Below are 17,358 nucleotides of genomic sequence, written 5' to 3' on the forward strand. Positions count from 1 at the left end.
AGTGCACACTGGTGGGACCGTCCTGTCAACACATGATGGCATAGGGTCTAGAGGGCTGTCCCAAGTACTTCCCTTCATTTGGGAGGTTGTCACCAGGGGACCGTGGGCTGTGAACACTGGCTGCCATGCCCCGTGGCAGCCACTGCGGTGGGGGGTGGCTGGAACACCTGGAGTCTGCCAGGGCGCTTCCGGGCGTTCATCCCTGGTTGGCACAGGGAGGAGTCACACTCGTAACAAGTCAGGCAGTGCAGCTTGCTCGAGTTTACAAAGTAGGCTATTTAATCTTCAGGGTGAGGGACCAAAGTACATGTCAGTAAGTGTCCCCTTTTTCATTGTGTCCTTTTCACATCTGCACTCCCAGCTTAATTGGGAGCCCTTGGAGGGCAGGGTCAGCATCTAGGTTGGGGACCCGGGGTGAGGGGCCCAGCCCAGCAGGCCTCTGAGGACAGCTTCAGTGCCCTTGCCAGTCCTGTCTGCCTTCTGCTGTTCAAAAGGCACCTTGCCTGTGCCATACCCTTCTTCCCTGCAAACTGGGCCCCAGCACCCCCGGGCCTTGCCCGTGTTGTATCGACAGGGCACTGCTCTTGGCCAGTGCCTACCATTGATTTGAAGGGACCTAAGAGACGGGTGTTTTGCTTATTGAATTCTCTGTTGTCTCTGCCCTGACAAGGTCGCAGACTCCTATAGAAGTGTCCATTTCTTTGGATCTCCTCAGGTTCAGCTGCCAACGAGGTGGCTGGCCCCATGCAGTTGATGGGGCCATGTTCTTAACTCTCAGAAGGAAGAACCCCCCTGGTCTGGATGGGAGGGCGCTCCAACTCTGCCTGTTCCAGTTTGTCCCCTCCCTATACCCCGCCCCGGGACAGATCAGAACCAAGTGGGGATGGTTGGATGAAGCTCTCTAAGGATTCAGCAAGCATCCCTACCCGCCCCCCCGCCCCCCGACAGCCACCATACCAAACCCAGAAAGCGTGGCCTGCAAAGCTCTGGGTGGGTGGCAGGGGCTAATGCAGTCTCTGTGGAGATTCTGTGGGTCTAGGTTTCCTTTCCTGATGACTGGATACCAGGTGAGTGGCTTTCTCTCTATGGGACTCAGTTTCCCACTTTATAAATTCAGCAGGTTGGACCAAATCGTCTCAGACTATAATTGTTATTTTGAAATCCCATGGTAAAAAAAAGCGGGGAGTGGGAGGAGGTGGAGAAAGCAAAGAAGAAAAACCAAGAAATGAAAATCCCTTGACCTGCGTGTATACAAGTCGCACTGTCCTGGGGACTTGCTGGCTTTGCGTACTGGCCTCGGCCTGTCATCTCAGTGTCTGGCACTCTGTGTGTTTTGCTGGAAGTCACACCTTTGGTGTGTGTTGCCATTGGAATAGAGACGAAGGGAAGGCATTGGGATGTATGTGACACTGTCTGGGAATATGTGACTTGCCGGCCCTGCTTTGTAAGGACACTTGGCCATAGGATATAAATTAACATCAGTGGTACAAGGTGGCTTTTTTGTTGTTGTTGTTCATTTTGGCTTCCTATAACTGAGGCTTTTGTAAAACACCTAATGGGGATTGAGGATATACAGCCTCCCATCTCCTTTATTGTAAGTTTAAAAAGGTCAGCAATGGCAAATCAAGAAGATTTTCCAGAACCTGAAACTTCCAGGAGCTTTTTAATGTATAGCAGTTTTTTCAAAAGAGCTTTGAAGAGATTTTGAAAACAGATTTTACTTATGTTTTAGAGAGGGGAAGGGAGGGAGAAAGAAAGGGAGAAAAACATCACTGTGTGGTTACCTCTCTCATGCAACCAACCTGGGACCTGGCTTGCAGCCCAGGCATGTGCCCTGACTGGGAGTGGAACTGGTGACCTTTCAGTTTGCAGGCTGATGCTCGATCCAGGGAGCCACACCAGCCAGGGCTAGAGCACATCTTAATCACTATAAAGTGGTAAATGACTGAGTCTTACTCAACATGTCAACCTGGTAGAAGGAGGAATGCAAACCAGGTTCTATGAGGGACTTGGCCCATCTGTTCCTTTTCAGCTGCGATGGAGTGAATGGTGTCCCCAGAAGAGGTTCACATCCATCCCAACCCCCTGAGAACAGGTCCTTATTTGGAAATACGGTCTTTGCAGATGTTGTCAAGATTATATGAGATCCTTCAGGAGTAGGGGCCCTAATGCAACGTGACTGGTGTCCTTAGAAGAAGAAACATACACAGAGGGAAAAGATCATGTGACAACAGGAGTAGGGACTAGTGATGTGGCCATGAGCCAAAGATTGCCGGCCACCAGCTGAAGCTGGAAAAGACAAGTTTTCTTCCTTAGAGCCTTGGAGGAAGCGTGGCTCTGTTTACTCCTTGCTTTCCGACTTCGGGTTTCCAGAGCTGTGGCAGGATAAGTGTTTGTTGTTGGAAGCCCCCCAGTTTGTGGAACTGTGTTATAGCAGCACCAGGAAAATCCTACGTGGCCTTCCCCAGAGTACCAGTATGCACCCTTGCTCCCAGGGTGTCACTGGGTGATGAAGATGGTGTTGGCTTTGTGGATAGATGAGTGTTGTAGTGTTTCCTTACCCGAGCCATTCTACTAAGTACCAATTTTTCCCCCTGTCATATTTGATACTGTGAATCAGTGGGAAAAAGAATCCCTAGACACATGAACCATTCTTTTGAGGGAGCACAATACCTCTCCAGGAGTGAGGTGCTATCTGGCATTTGGCCTAATGCAGACTTACATAGCTTTATGGTTTGAGTTGGACTTGCACATCAATGAAGAAGCAAGTGCTCTTTGTTATTTGTTTGCTGTTTGCAGCTATTTATCCTTTTGCTTTTTTTTTTTTTAGAAGTGTAGGTTCTGGTGGTGGTAGGGAGGGAACTGAGAAGCCATTTTTCTCCTTTCTTGGCACCCTCCCTGGAAAATGCATCCTCTGGTACTGCCAAGTCTAAAAGGGTAACGTGCAGAGTAGAGAAATAGAAATATGAGGAAATGGGACGCGGGGAGTCTAGGAGCCATCACTGCAGTAGTCACTTGCAAGTGTCAAGCCAGCATTGACTTTGTGGCTCTGCTGGTGAAGCAGAGGGGGCGGGGTGCATGTAGAGCACAGATGTCCGCATGCACAGGTGCTCAAAGTCACCTGGTGAGTGAAGGGATGAGTGGCAGAATGACTCATGGAGCAAGTGAATGAGTAAAATAATGGGTTTTCGTTCCATGGCTTGGGGCTAAAGAAGTCTCTGATTATAAGCCTTGGGTATCACTTGGTGAGGATGGGAGTGGGTGGGGGAGGGTGGCTGGATATAAAAGGTGCAGGTGCTGTGGTAAACGGTTTGGCAGTTCCTCAAAAATGTAAACGTAGCGTTACCATATGATCCCACATTTCCAACTCTGGGTATATACCCCAATGGACTGAATGCAGAAACTTGAACAGATATTTTTACACACTTGTGTTTACAGCAGCAATGCTTGCAGCAGCCAAAAGATGGAAGCAACCCACGTGTCCATTGATGGATGAATGGATTAACAAAAAATTGTCTACCCATGTTACAGAATGCCATTCAGTCTGAAAAAAGTAGGAAATTCTGATACATCTTTCCACATGGATGAACCTTGAGGATATTATGTTGAGTGAAATAAGCCAGTCACAAAAGCACAGATTTTCCGTTCTGTGAGGGTTCTGGAGGAGTCAAACTCATAAGACAGTAGAATGGTTGGAGCCAGGGACTGGGAGAGGGTGATGGGGAGTTAGTGTCTCATGGGGACAGACTTCACTTTGGGAAGATGCAAAAGTTCAGGAGACGGATGGTGGGGATGGTTACACAACAATGTGAATGCACTTAACGCTGCGGAACTGGTTAAAATGGTTATGATGGTAAATTTTATATTGTATATATTTTACCAGAATAAAAAGAAGAAGAGGGAATTCACTCGTGTGCCAGGTTCTGCCATTTGGGTTGGTTTGCTGGCATTGGATTGTTGCAATCATCTCTAGTCCCTGACCCATACCTTCCTCTGAAGACACATGGAGGGGGGAGGCGACAGTCAGGCCAGGCCCTTCCAGGTCAAGACATTTAGAGGACTACCATGCACACCTCTGTCAGGAGTGCCTCTGACCCCACAGGATGGGTGAACCCCTTCCATAAGGACTAGAAAGGCAGAAAGGATGCTGTATGCTCAGGGGAATGCCACCACTCGCAGGGCTTGGCCTAGCTGGGCAAAGCAGATGAAGACATTTTCTTTTTGTCCCGGATGATAATTCACCAAAGAATAAATCACACACATCACCCAGACCAGGATTGTAGGAGCCTTTCATTTTTTTTATACACAGAAATTTTGGTCTATTCTTTAATTAGGAAATTCAACTACAGACTTTAAATTATTATGCATCTGTGGTCTTCCTCATTAAGATATTTTTGTTCATCTTTATAACAAGCAGATAAAAATGTAAAACATTTAATAACTGAACACAGTGGACCAAGCCATTCCATATAATATAATGTTTTATAGAGAGGGGCTCCCTGATGAGACAGGTCCCTTGGCCTGAAGACTACAGAAACCAGAGCAATAATCCGAGGTCACGGCCCCCCTTTTCTGAACCACACACCCCACGGATAGGCGATCTAGGGACTAAACAATTGACGTGTACAGTAGGCAACTTTGTACAGCAGCAGCGAGGGTTGTTTAAATACATGTGGACCATTAGTTCTATCAATGTGTCTACAACAGAGTGAAAAGAAGCCCATGAGTGTAGCGTTATGGAGCTTATCTTCTTCAATTGAAACGTTTCCAATTTTATTTCTTGTTTAAGAACACACAGACCCTCAACAAATTGAGTTGCCCTTTTTGTTGTGGTTGTTTAAACAAGGACATAGGGAACAATTTACAAATGGGTAACATTCTCAGTGTGCCCTTTGGAAAAAAGGGATGGCTTTAAGTTATCTGTAGCTGGCATTTTAAGTGGGATTTTCTTTTCTAACCGAAATTCCTTTGCCCGAGATTTGACTACTCCTGCTCAGGGGTAACATGGCATTCATGTTAATGGCGGAGTCCCAGCATGGATGCTTACAGATGCAGGTGGAGGTAAGATAGGACCCCGCCTGTGGGTGCTGGAGGAGGGGTGTGATGGGCGGACCAGCCTTGCTATCAGTCCAGCTGCTGCTCAGCTGCTGAGTGTGCCCATATGCACCTGCAGTTTCCACTCTGACCTATGGCCCTCAGTTCTCAGTTGACCTCCAGTGGCTCAGCCTCAGGCCCAAGCCACAGGTACATGGAGGAACCGTGGTTGGACCCCAACTGCCTCCCTGAAAAATGTGAGACAGATGAATTCAGATGGTAAAAGAACCCTTGCTGCTTTTTTTTTTTTTGCATTTCCCTCCCTGGCTAGGGTGCATTTGGGGGAAACTGAGACTTGGCTCACTGGATTCCCACACTGCAAAGCGGGGGCTCCCGAGGGAACTATCTGAGGAGCCCAGGGCCAGCTCTCCCCACCTGCAGACCAGGTGTTCGGCTGATGCGGTGAAACTGACCTCCTCAGTCTTTCAGACTCATGAGAAAGGGCCACAGGTGTGATTAGAGCAACAGCCACGAGGTGCCATGGCTCCCAGAGGCTTTGCTTCAGCATCTGTTTCCCTGATGTCTCTGTAGGTGGCTGCAGACACAAATGCATGTTGTCCATGGGTCATAGTTGTCTTTGAATGAGAAGACTTGGGGTCAGAAGAGTGCTTTGGCGAGTTGTGACTGAACTTTTCCCACTCGCTTTATGGGCGCCTCGGCAACAACTTGTTGGCATTTGCCAAAGCAAAGAGTGGGAGTCTAGTTGGAGGTGCCGAGAGGGCTGGGGTCTGCATTGCAGCCGAGTCAGCTCCTCTTGGGTTTTGATGGTACCTCTTCCTCTGCTTTCTGGCTGACTCTTGTCACTGCCTCCCCCATTCTGGGTCCCCCCATGGGGTCACAGGTGGCAAGGGGCAGAGGTTCATGCTCTTGAGGTTGAGTTAAAGACAAAGAAAGCCCACCAGCCAGAATTCAGCACTTGAAGTTGAAATGAAAGGAGACTGACAGCAAAACTCCCCGTTCTACCTCCTGTAAGGGATCCTTCTCATGAATACTTTGGTATTTTCCTTTTAAGTAAAAATTCCATTGAAATGATGTTTTCCCCTCTATAAGCAGAGGTCTCAAAGTGCAAATGTTCCAATTGTAACTTCTTTCACTTTAACCACGTCCTTCTCTCCCCCAACCTTCTACTGGGAATCTCAATGGTGACTTCGCCAGGAACGTGCCAGGAGGAGGGAGAACAGAGGGGAGGAGCAGGGGAGTCAGGGATGGGGCAAGCAATCAAAAAGATATTCTTGCAGTCTAGTTCCCTGAAAAAAAAAAAAAAACCCGCCACAATAAATAATGAAATTTCAAAATAAAAACACTGATAAGAGGAATGGAAATATCATGCCGATAAATAGTTCCTTATTCTTTAAATATGCATCTAGTCATATATGTACGTATATGTCTATATGCACACACGCACACACAGACTGCACATGTGTCCTGGGGATGGGGTGCTTGGCAGTTCCAGTATGTTTGCAGGTGGCTCCCTCTGGCGGCCGTCTGGTTAGGGGCATCCTTCCCATTCCTGCAAAGCAGTGCTTGGCCTATTTTCCTTTTGTATGAATCTGTTTATCCAATTGCTATCCAGTGGGCGCAACGAAGTTCCCAATAAACCAAAACCAACCGCCTACCCCACCATATAGCCCAAATGACAAACATCTGGTGGCATTGTAGTGTTCACTAAAAAAAAAGCTCTGATAGAAAAAAAGGGGGGAACACAGCTCTTCTTGTTCTCTTGTGTTTCCTTCCTTCTCCTCCTCCTCCATTTCCTTGGTCCTAGGTAAGAAACCTTGAATGGATTGGCTTCTTGCAAGTGCTGTGTGAGCAACATCTTCAGCTGCCTTGGCTGTGCCCTCCTTGCAGGCTTGTGCATCCTGCCTGGGTGCCCATGTGTGCAGGGGTGCGCGTGCTGAGAGCAGTTATGCTTAGAGTGACGTCTCCACGCTGTGGAGTGGACTCCCGGGTCTGGAAGAAAACACTGACGAGGTAGCTGACTTGGTGCCATGCGTGGTCAGGTAGATGCCGCTGTCTATGGCGTTGTTGTTCTGGTTGGGGGATGGGGGTGGGGGGGCACGCAGGTGCTCCTCGTTCTCATCCACGTCCGTATCATCTATGAGCGGGATGTTGTGGGTGTAGTCATTGATCAGAAATTCGGGCGTTGCCATGAAGTTATGGATGGAAGTCTTGGATTCCGGTTTCTCCAGGCCTTCATAGAGTGAGCTACGGAATGCTTTCACCACTCGGATCTAGAGCGGGAGGTGGGGGGACAGGAGCCCGAGGTGGGAGCATGGAGGGGGGGGGAGGGAGCAAAGAAGGGAGGAAGGAAAGAAGAAAGAAAGGAGACAGTCAATGGCAGACTGGCGCTGGCAAGTTCCACCCACGTCAATGGCAGAGGGGTCACTGTGTGACAAGTGTTCATCCTTTGGATTGGGACAGTTGGGGTGGCTCTGCCTGGCTGCGGTAAGGATTTTCAGTTTGGGTCTCAGTCTTGTCAACTGATCCACATGCAGGAAGAGTGACAGTGGCTTTCTCTAGGTTGATCTGGGCAGATATTCTGGAACTCAAGAGTGACAGAAGCACTGGGTTCTTGGCTGCTACCTCTCCTTTCCCTATCCTACGGGTGGTGCATTGGTAACCTTTCTCGAGTCGATCTCCCTTCCTGCAATTCTCTAGGGACCGCTTCTGTGCCCTCCCAGCTCTCTTGGCCACAGCCAGCACCTGCATGCCAGACCCTCACCAGCCCCCCTGCTAAGTCCAGCAGCCGTTTCTGTGTCTCTATCTTATCTGACCCCTCAGGAGCACTCAACACAGCCAACTGCCCTTTCTAGAAACTTACCCTGGCTTCTCTGACATTTCCCAGGCCTGGCCCCCCTTCTACCTCACCGGCTACTCTGGCCCCGTCTCTTCTACTGCTCCTTCCTCTGTCCCAGGGTGCCCCAGAGTCCTGGCCTGGCCCTGACCCTCTTCCTATCTGACCATACCTCCAGGTCCAGCTCCTAGCCCTGGACATGGCTCTGGGACTCATCTCTCTATGACCAGGGACTGCGGCCCAGGCCCTTCCTCAGAGTTCCAGGGTTGAGAGCTTTTCAGTTCCCCACCTGGAGGCATCCATAACTGAAAACGGCCCCGCTTTCGATTTGCACCCACTAACCCTGTCCTGAGCAGATTCCATGATCCACTGCAGTGATTCCTTGTGTCTCTGTACAGCCCCCTGGCCCACATCTGGGTGCATTTGACTGGATCATCATTTCCCTTAGAAGACCTCTACCCATGTATCTCCTATTAGCAGAAGCTCTTTGAAATCTGGTGCAGTCTGCCCCTCCAGCCTTTCTCATGCTGTGTTCGCCTCTTTTTTACTCTCCGAAACAAATTCTTTCAGTCCCTCCACTAAGGCTTTTCTACACCTTGTTACTTGGCCATCTCACCAGCATCTGTAGACCTCAGATTAGTGTAACTTCCCACAGAGGAGCTTCCCACAATGCCCTGCTCCCCAGACATGGTGGGCCTCTGAGCACTGCATCTCCGGTAAGACCTTGCTCCAAGAATTAGCCTCATGGTCTCTCTGACCCCTCCCTTCACTGGTTCTCCACCCTCACTCACGTTTATGCTCAAGTCTCACCAGGCTTACAAGTCACAGAGTTGCTGCCTCTCTTTTCTCACTTTCTGGTCCCCAGCCTGAGTTCCCTCTTGCTTCTAGAAGCCAGACACAACAGGAAGGCCTTTGCTGGCCTGAGGTAGGGAAGCCGGCCCCTCCCTTTGTGAGCGGGTGAACATAATGTGAGTTCCAAAGTCATTCTAGGTCCCAGGTTCTAGGATTTGGTTTTCTTGGTTTAGATAAGGTATTGGCAAACTGTGGCCCAAGGGCTAACTCTGGCCCTCGACCATTTTATAAATAAAGTTTTATTGGCACACAGCCACGCCCTTCATTTATGCATTGCCTATGGCTGTCTTCAAGACCCCAGGGCAGAGTTGTATAGTTGAAATAGAGGCTGGGCCTGCAAAGCCCTTTTTTGGAGACTTTTGCTGTCCCCTCATTTAGACCATGAATCACACTGTTGACAATGAGTTCCTTTCAACCCTCTAGCCTCTGGTCCCTAGGCATTGCTCCACTAAGCACAGTGCTCGTAGATCAGTTTAAACCAGGCAAACCTCACAGTCTTTCAAGTGCAAAATAGTGAGCCAAATAGCTCCATACAATTGAAATTTTCTACCTCCATGTTTTAAATTCAGTTAGGATTTTCTCTGAATTTGGGAAGCTGCACCTTCCAGATTGCAGATGGCCAACTATTTGCACTTAGTTCCTTAATTCCTGCAGACAAGCTTTGGCAATAGGGGTAACACATAAATTGAGAATTGTTTGGTATTTTTAATAAAAAGAAACAGAATGTACTTTTTATAGCCATTACAGATATGGCTTCATTATTTGTGCTTTTTCTGGTGCCAGAATTGTGGGGGAGCCAGCAGAACATCAGTCATGGCTGTGGGGGACTCCCCATTCCAACTGTCGGCCACACCCCTGAAGTCACAGGAATGAGAACAAGCTGCAAGCTGCTACCCTTGACTCTGGGAGCCTTTTGTGGTGGTTTTGCCAGCAATGATCTGGTGACCCTGGTTATAGTCCTTCCCCTTGCTGAGCTGGTCCTCTCACTTGGACCTGGGTCACGTGATCAGACCAAGCCCCCACTCAAACCCTGTGGTCTCCCTGCACCTGGTTAAACTCCAAATCTTTGCCCGAAAAGGTTAGTAAGCCCTTCCCTTCCCAGCTTCTGCTGTCCCAGCCTGGAAGGTTCCTTCAGGGTGCACCTCATCAGTGTAATCAAAGACTCACTTTAATGACTGTCTTGTCACTGGCCTTGAGGGACGGATTGTGTCTGCCTGTTTGCCACCTACTGGCACGGAGCAGTTGCTCAGTCACCAAGAGGGGGTGCCAGCGCTGGCCACTCAAACATTCCGCTGGTGGGGGCTTTCGGGTGGGTTAGTGCCATCTTGAGGGTCTCTAACAGTTGACCTGTAGGTTCCATTCCCCTGTATTCACATCTTGGGCTATTAACAAAGAGCTTGGCATTTGTCTTATGATGGGGTGCTTTCAGGCCACTCAACACTGAAGGGCGTAGTCAACTCCTGAGATGCTGGCTCAGTGAGAAGTGGCAAACATTTCTAAGACACCCACCCTGGGGGGTCAAGCTTACACATGGGGCCCAAGGGACATCCCTATGGTGGAGTTTAGTGTGTCCCCGCAAAAGCATGACCAAGACTGAGTGGAACCAGTGCCTTTACCCAGCACATGGCCCCTACTGCCTCCTCAGGCTCTTCTCCTGGCCTGGGGTGGTCCCAGGGATCCAGGGTGGGGTCCTCAAGGCAACCTCTTTATCTCTACCACTCCCAAAGGGACCTTGCCTCCCTGAAGACTGTCAGTGCCGCCTACAGCCCACAGACCCCCTCGATGTTAAACATGCCCTCTGTACCACCCCCACCTGTGTCCGTAGCCAGGGCACACCCCTTTCCGGCATGCCAGACTTATGTACCTGCTGCTCCTTCACCTCTTGTCCGATGGCTAATGGGTCCTTGAAGAAGAGTACCCTCAGCCTTATCCTGGCCAGCTCTGGTCCTCATCTAGTCTTTCTGTCCCAGTGCAGGGCTCCAGCTGAACTTCAGAGGCACCTGAACACCTGACACGTTGCCATATATCAGTGTGTCCTGTGGCACCCTAGTTCCCAACCTCTTCACAGTGACGCCCTTCCCACCTCTGCTGCTTCTGCCATGTCTGTTGGGCCCCTGGAGGCTACTCGGGATCTACAACCCTTGCAGGCAGAGATTCCACCTGCTTGGTCCTTCTATCTTTTCCAGGATCCTACCTGTGTGACAGATGTCCTTGGGGTCCCTTTTCTCTGACTGCTGAGTCAGGCCCTGCCCTCCCCCACCTTCCAGTGGGGACTCCAAACATTCAAGGAGGATAATTTAAAAGTAAAAGAGAGGTGCGAAAAGCACTCCCCACTAAAGATGACTCCTAAGGGTATGGCCACAGCATCTGGGAAGGAGGATCAAGTTGGGCTGGGGCTGGGAGGCTCTCCTGTAGCGTCCTGTCTCACCCTGACTAAGGCCTAATGTGCCACCGTGCCCTCACTTTTTCCTTTACTGCCTGAGTGCCCACCCTGGCCCCTGCACCCATCTCCCTCTCCCTTCTCAAGGTTACTGTTTTGTCCCATTCGGAAACAGAGCCTTTCTTGGTGCCAAAGTCCCCTCCAGCTGCTGGCAAGAGCCTGAAGAATGCTGTTGGTACTCACGGCTTCCATTTTAATTCACTCTGTTCTCTTCTGTCCCTGTTTCCTGGAAACCCCCTCACTGGGCACTCAGTGCTCCCCATACCACACCCCTACTTTCTGTCTGGGCTTGGGTCTCCAGGTCCTCCTCCTTCCTCTCCTTATCTCTTGTGTCCAGGGGCCCCAGGACTTGTCGTTGGGCGTTTTCTCGATTTTTATGCACATCCACAAATTTCCTAGGTGCTCCTATCTGCCAACACCAGCTCCCTGCTCACCACTCCCACATCTCCATCTCCAGAACCCTGCCTGCCTCTTGCACTTTACCTTCCTCCTCCCACGCCTCCTGGCTTTTCCTGCTGCTGCCCCAACCTCTGCAGTTTATTCTCAGCTTGACAGCCTGCACAATGCCTTCCAACAGAAGCCGGAGCATGCTACACCCTCCAGTGGTCCAAACCCTTCACTAGCTGTGTCTCAAAAGAAAACCCCAAGTCCTGACAGGGCCTGCCTCAGGCCATTCTCTTCCTCTTCCCCTTTCGCTCTCTTCGGCCTATGCCTCCCGGCTCTTCCCCAAGCCTGCCAGGTGCACTCCTGCCTCAGGGCCTTTACACTGGGGGTTTCCTTTCCTGGGAAGTCTCTTCCACAGTGAGCCGCATGGCTCCACCTTACCTCTTTTCCTTGTTTAGAATTGAAACCCACCCATGTCCTCCAACACCCCTGTAGCTCTTCTGCTTCATTTTTCTCCCTGACACGGCTCATCTTCAAATGCCCCATACCTCCCATTGTTCTCATCTGTCTCCTCTCTCTGGAACAGAAGGCTCCTGCGGGCAGGAATCTGTCTGTGTGGTTCACTGATATCCCCAGTGCCTGGCATGGTACCTGTGCCCAGCAAGGGTTCAGGGGGTGGGGCCTGGCGTATATCTGCCATGCTGGCTTCACCAGACCAGCAGTTTTCCTCTCTACCCACTTAACTCTCACTAGCCAGCCTGAGTCTCCCCCCACCCCCGCCCTGAGGCCATTACACCTGCCTTTTCCCTTGCTCTGGCCATTCTTCTGCCGGATCATCCCGCGCTGGCCTTTTCTCCTTATTTGGAACTCAGTTCACACATCCAGCCTCTGAGAGGCTGTCCCAGACAACCTTTACCTAAAATACTGCTCCTACCATTTCTCTTGCTCTGCTTTCTTCTCTTTGGAGGCTTGTGACCATCTGCACTTAGTGTAATCTTTCTTCTCTGCTCGTATTGGCTGCCCATCCCCTGCTCTTGCATGGAAGCCCTGGCCTGCCCTCACCTGAACTGTAAGCTCCGCTAGTGGGGGCAGTGGGTGGCGCTCCAAAGGCACAGGGCCACCCCAGGCACACTGAGCCGAGGCAAAAGGATGCTTGTGTCAGACTCTGCAATGGGACCCAACTACTGCTGGATGGTTGGGGCTCAAGCGAGGGGGGGGTGAAGGTCATGGCTGAAAGTGGATGTGCCTGCTTTTGTTCTGACCTTTGATCACCTGAGTTTGCAGTACAGGGTGGGGTGGGGTTGAGAAGGGATGTGAAAGCGGGGATGCAAGCCAAGGACCGAGGGAACACCCACCCCATTATAGGAATGCAAAAAGGGAATTAAAAGAAAAGAAGAGAAGAGGAGAGAAAAATAAAAGCAAAGGCTCCTGAACAAAGATGACAACAGTAACAACAGAAACTGTGCCTGACACCTTCTGGCTCCCCCGCCCCCCGGGCTGTGGGAGAAGCAGGCTCCAGAGACTGTCACACTCCCTGCCCTCTGCTCCTGTGTCACTGCTGAGACTCACAGAATTCTTCTGACTCCTGCCCTGCCATTCCACCACTCCCTGAAGGCCCCCCACACTTGTCGAACGTGTCTGTCTCTGTACCAACCACCAGTCCAGAACCTTCTGCAAGAAGAAGGAACCTGTCACCTCCCTTGGCATCTGGGCTTCGGATTTAGAGCAAATTCTGGATATAGCAGCCAGGGAAATCCATGTTTGCCGGGAACTTCAGTTCCCAGGTCCTAAAACTTCCCTGCAGGTGTGAGGGCGAACCATGACTTGAAAGCGACACAAAAAGGGATGGGGCGACATACGCACACTTGAAGGGACGGCAAGGGGAAGGCCATGGGATCAGGAAATAAGAAAATGCCAACTTCTAGAGATGAGTTGAACCTCAACTCCTCTCATTGAGGAATTGAACCCAACCAAATTAAAGATACAGCTTTTGTATGCTGGCTAGCCAAAATGCCAGTCAGTGGCTGGTGAGTTTTGTGCACATTGCCTCCTATCCTGAGTGTGCACATGTGTGCCCAGGGCCCAGAAAGCCCAGATTCGTGCTCCCAATAGTGAACAGGATGTTGCACTGAGCTGATGCAGGCATGATGAGTCCCAGGCTTTTCAGGGGTCAGCTTTGCCTCTTGTCCTGGATGTGTTCAGCTGCAAGGCCTCAAATAAATCTCCTGAGCTCCCTGGGCCTTGGCTCCCAGACTGGGTAGTCGGCCTAGAAGTGCCTACTGGGGAGGCCTCAGAGCAGAGGTTTCAGGGTCTGCCCTAGGCAGTGAGCTGCCATGTGCTTTAGGAATTGCCTGGAAAACCCTTCCCTGTGGCTGTAGAAAGGCTAGGAAAGGGCAGGGCTGGTGCTGTTCCTAGTGTGGAGACAGTATGCACAACATGAAATAGCTGAGAAAAAATGCAAATACATGATTCCCAGAAACCCGAGTGGGGAGACTTGGCTCTAAATCAATGAATTTCCTGAGAAAGGAGCAAACAAGACGGTTTTTACTTTGCAAGGCTGCTTCCTGTGTGGGACTGCCTCAATGACAGGAGCTGCTGCCTTGTGAGTGAGTGATGAGTGTGTTCCTTCATGGTGTGTCCCAGGAAATCATGGGGGCTCACCTGGCCTGGCTTTGCCAAGTTGGACAGAAGGTTGCAAAAACCAATTAAAATAAAGCAACTGCCACAATCTGATGCCAGCATGGTTAATGAGAACTAAGTAGCCCTGAGGGAGCCCTTCTGGCCACATCTTACCAAACTCACCGCAAGCCCCTGTCCCTTCCGCTGGGCTGGGTCAGGAGCCCACCCATGAACCACTGTCACAGTAAACGTTCGAGTATAGCGGCCCAGTGTTGCTTCAAGAAGGGTTGGGCCAGGCTCGGCTGCCTATTGGAATGGGAGGGCCATTGGTTTAAGTTGGTAGGGAACAGGCTTTGGGTGTGGCAGTGGAAGGGCTGGAGTGTGTCTGTGTGTGTCAGCTCACGCCTGGAAACAGCCATCAAGCACCCTGGACTTGCTGCTCATCTCTGGCCACACCCTGGGGGATCCCGATACTCAGCTGGGGAATGTGATTGGGGCAGGAATGTCAGGGGGAGACTGACATACCATGAGGGGATAGGATTTTGTACCCCTTTGGTTTCAAAAAGGCTGAAAATGGTTAATAAAGAACGCTCTTTCTCAAGCTACTCATAGGGACCGGCCTTAAAGTCACAGCTGAGGCCCCGTGAAATGAGATGGTGGCCATGAAGGGGAAGGTGCCACACCCTGGGCTGGGAATGAAATGGCCATGATGGGGAGTGGCTACCAGGCCAGGCGGGGTGGAGAAATGGGTGAGTGAGTGGCAGGGATGCACCCAAGGCCATCCTGGACCTGGGAGGTGATTACGTGCGACCAAAAGAGTGGGGACTGTGTTGGGATTCTCGAGTCCCGAATGGGCAAAGATGCATGTGTGCATGCAGGCATGGGGTGCGTGGGCTACCACAGGTCAGCTATAAAGGGTGGGCAGGGGTGGATGTAGACACACTGAGTCCCAAGATTCATAGCCTCTCTGGCTTCCCCTGGTCACCCCTCCGGGGAGTGCTCTTCTCCCTGTGGCTCCAAGGACATTCTCCAGACACTTCCTGCATTGGTGCTATGCGCTGGGGCTGGTGTTGGCGAGCAAGGTCACATATCACTGTGGCCGTCGGGCTCCTTGACCACACTCTTGCATTGGGCCTTCCACCTGGAGAGCCTGAGGTTCTCACTGGAAGTGGGGCCGGCCCAGAGGCTGGGGTATGCTGGAGAGACTCGCCCCAGCATGCGGGATAAGCGCAGACTGGCTGGGAGGTGGGCAAGGAAGAGGTGGGTTTTCCTTATGTGACCTTGCGACCTGTGACTACTGCACTTCCTAAAATGCTGCCTCTCAGCTAGGCTGGGAACTCTGCTGAGGCCAGCACCCTGCCTTCCTTCTGGCAAGTTCCAAGAGAGGGTGAAAGCCTAGAGCTAGCCCCGATTCTGCTAGGCCTTCCTCTGAGGAAGGTGCTGGGTTGGATGACTTCTTGGGGTCCTCGCAGCTCAGACTGGGGGGCCAGTTCAGAGTTCCAAACCAATCTGCCATACGGTGATGATGGCAGGAGGCAGTCGGGGTCGGTGGCTTCCGGAAGCAGGTGTGTCCCCTGGTGCTGCCTGGTCCTCCAACCAGCATGTTTCTCCATAGCACGGTCCTTACTGAGTTGCCACCACTTAACTGGGATGAGCCTTTTAGGCCAACTCTTGTGGGGACATCAGGACTCCCTTGCTGTCACACCGACACCCTTCTTAGACACCAGGTGCCCAAGCTCTCACTGAGGCCTTGCCACCTGCTCCTTGCCCAGCAGCACGTGGTATGGAAGGGACAGTGACCCTTCTTGTGGTCAGATGGTAGTTAGGTCCCCCTGGAGTGGCTCATGACCAGTGGGAGAGGTGGCATTGCTGGGATACTGTAAGCAGGAAGGTAGGGTGGGGTGGGGGTGGGGAATAGGTGGCTGCAGAAGGAAGGAAGATACTAGGAGCTGAGGAAGAGAGGAGAGAGAAAGGCTGCCCCCAGAGAGAAAGCCGAAGGAATTCAGAGGGAGCCATGGGCCAGCGGGCCTCACTAGGAGCACAGAAGGGAGGCCTGAGCTGACTTAGGGGTGGGAAAAGGCCGGAGCTATGAAGAAAGCCTGAGGGGCATGTGCAGTGGGATCCGTGTTGGCTGCCTTCCTCTCAAGTCAATGGACAGGCAGCTGGACAGAGGCGGAAAGTGCAGAGATAGATGGCAAAGAAACATGTGGAGGAAGTCAAGGGGGAGGGAGGGACAGGAGCGGGTCAGCATGTGCCCCTCATGTAGACCCATGCCCCCTCTTGTCCCCACGTTCCCAGGAAGGAAGGCGCTGCTGCCCAGCCAGGGCTTGGTTAGGGTACTCCTAGGAGGCTGTGCGCCCTCTCTGCCCTTAACTGACTGTGGCTGAGCCTCCTGTAGACCTCTCTGGATGGATTGCTGGCAAGGTCCCTCTGGGACAAGGCCAGAGCATTCCAATTCACCTGTGACATCTGATGGCCAATAGCTGTGGCCCAGGTGGGAAGCCCAGTGAGTATGAGAGGGACATGGAGGTGGCTGTGCCCTGTGGTTTGGAGAAGGGGTGTGTGTGTGTGTGTGTGTGTGTGTGTGTGCGCGCGCGTGCACATGCGCACTGTTTCCGAAGGGGGCAAGGTGGCCCGGCAGGGACTGGTGCGGCTCACATCCCTTCCTTAAAGGGCAGAGTGGCCTGAAATGACAGCTTTAGCAAGAGGAGGGACGCCCCCCACTGGGACCTCTCACCAGTTCCTAAAAAAAAGAAGAAAAGAAAAGGAAAAGGACAAGACAAGACAAAAGAAAAAAGGAAAAGAGATGAAATCAAGCAAAAGAAAATCCCAGGGTCTGGTGGGGGAAACAGCGTGGTTAATGACTCCCGTCTGTGGGGAAGTAGTGTGTTCTCGGAGGTGAGAGCTTCCGGGTCTCACTGGAAGGAAAGGAAAGAGGTAGCATTGAACCATCCTGGCAGGGGCTGTGGGCTCATACTCGAAGGTTTACTGTTTGGTTTTTGAAATCTCAAGTTTGTTATAAGAAGCAGGCTGCCCTGGGTGGGAGCAGGGGGGCCACGCCATTCCCTGGGCTGGGGGGTTCTGTGGTCTAGTGGCTTGCTTTTTGTCTTTGTGAAAAGATGTAATTAGGGAGGTTTCTATGTCTTTAGGACCCTGGTTCTCTTTAAAATGTGAT

At 51.4% G+C, this 17,358-nt stretch overlaps 1 protein-coding gene across 2 annotated transcripts in view; it reads right to left on the minus strand.

Annotated features, from left to right (window-relative positions):
• Positions 1-6,410: 6,410 nt before the first annotated feature.
• Positions 6,411-17,358, minus strand: part of ATP2B3 (ATPase plasma membrane Ca2+ transporting 3) — a 48,441-nt gene continuing 37,493 nt past the window's right edge. For both annotated transcript variants that reach the window (XM_037150880.2, XM_037150874.2), the window contains one exon: positions 6,411-7,325. In XM_037150880.2, coding sequence (XP_037006775.1) covers positions 7,005-7,325 — 321 coding nt within the window. In that variant the 3' untranslated portion in view covers positions 6,411-7,004. The remainder of the gene's footprint in view (positions 7,326-17,358) is intronic.

Source organism: Artibeus jamaicensis, unplaced genomic scaffold (genome assembly GCF_021234435.1).
Source record: "Artibeus jamaicensis isolate MK-2021 breed Jamaican fruit bat unplaced genomic scaffold, CSHL_Jam_final contig_1417, whole genome shotgun sequence".
NCBI classification, from domain to species: domain Eukaryota; kingdom Metazoa; phylum Chordata; class Mammalia; order Chiroptera; family Phyllostomidae; genus Artibeus; species Artibeus jamaicensis.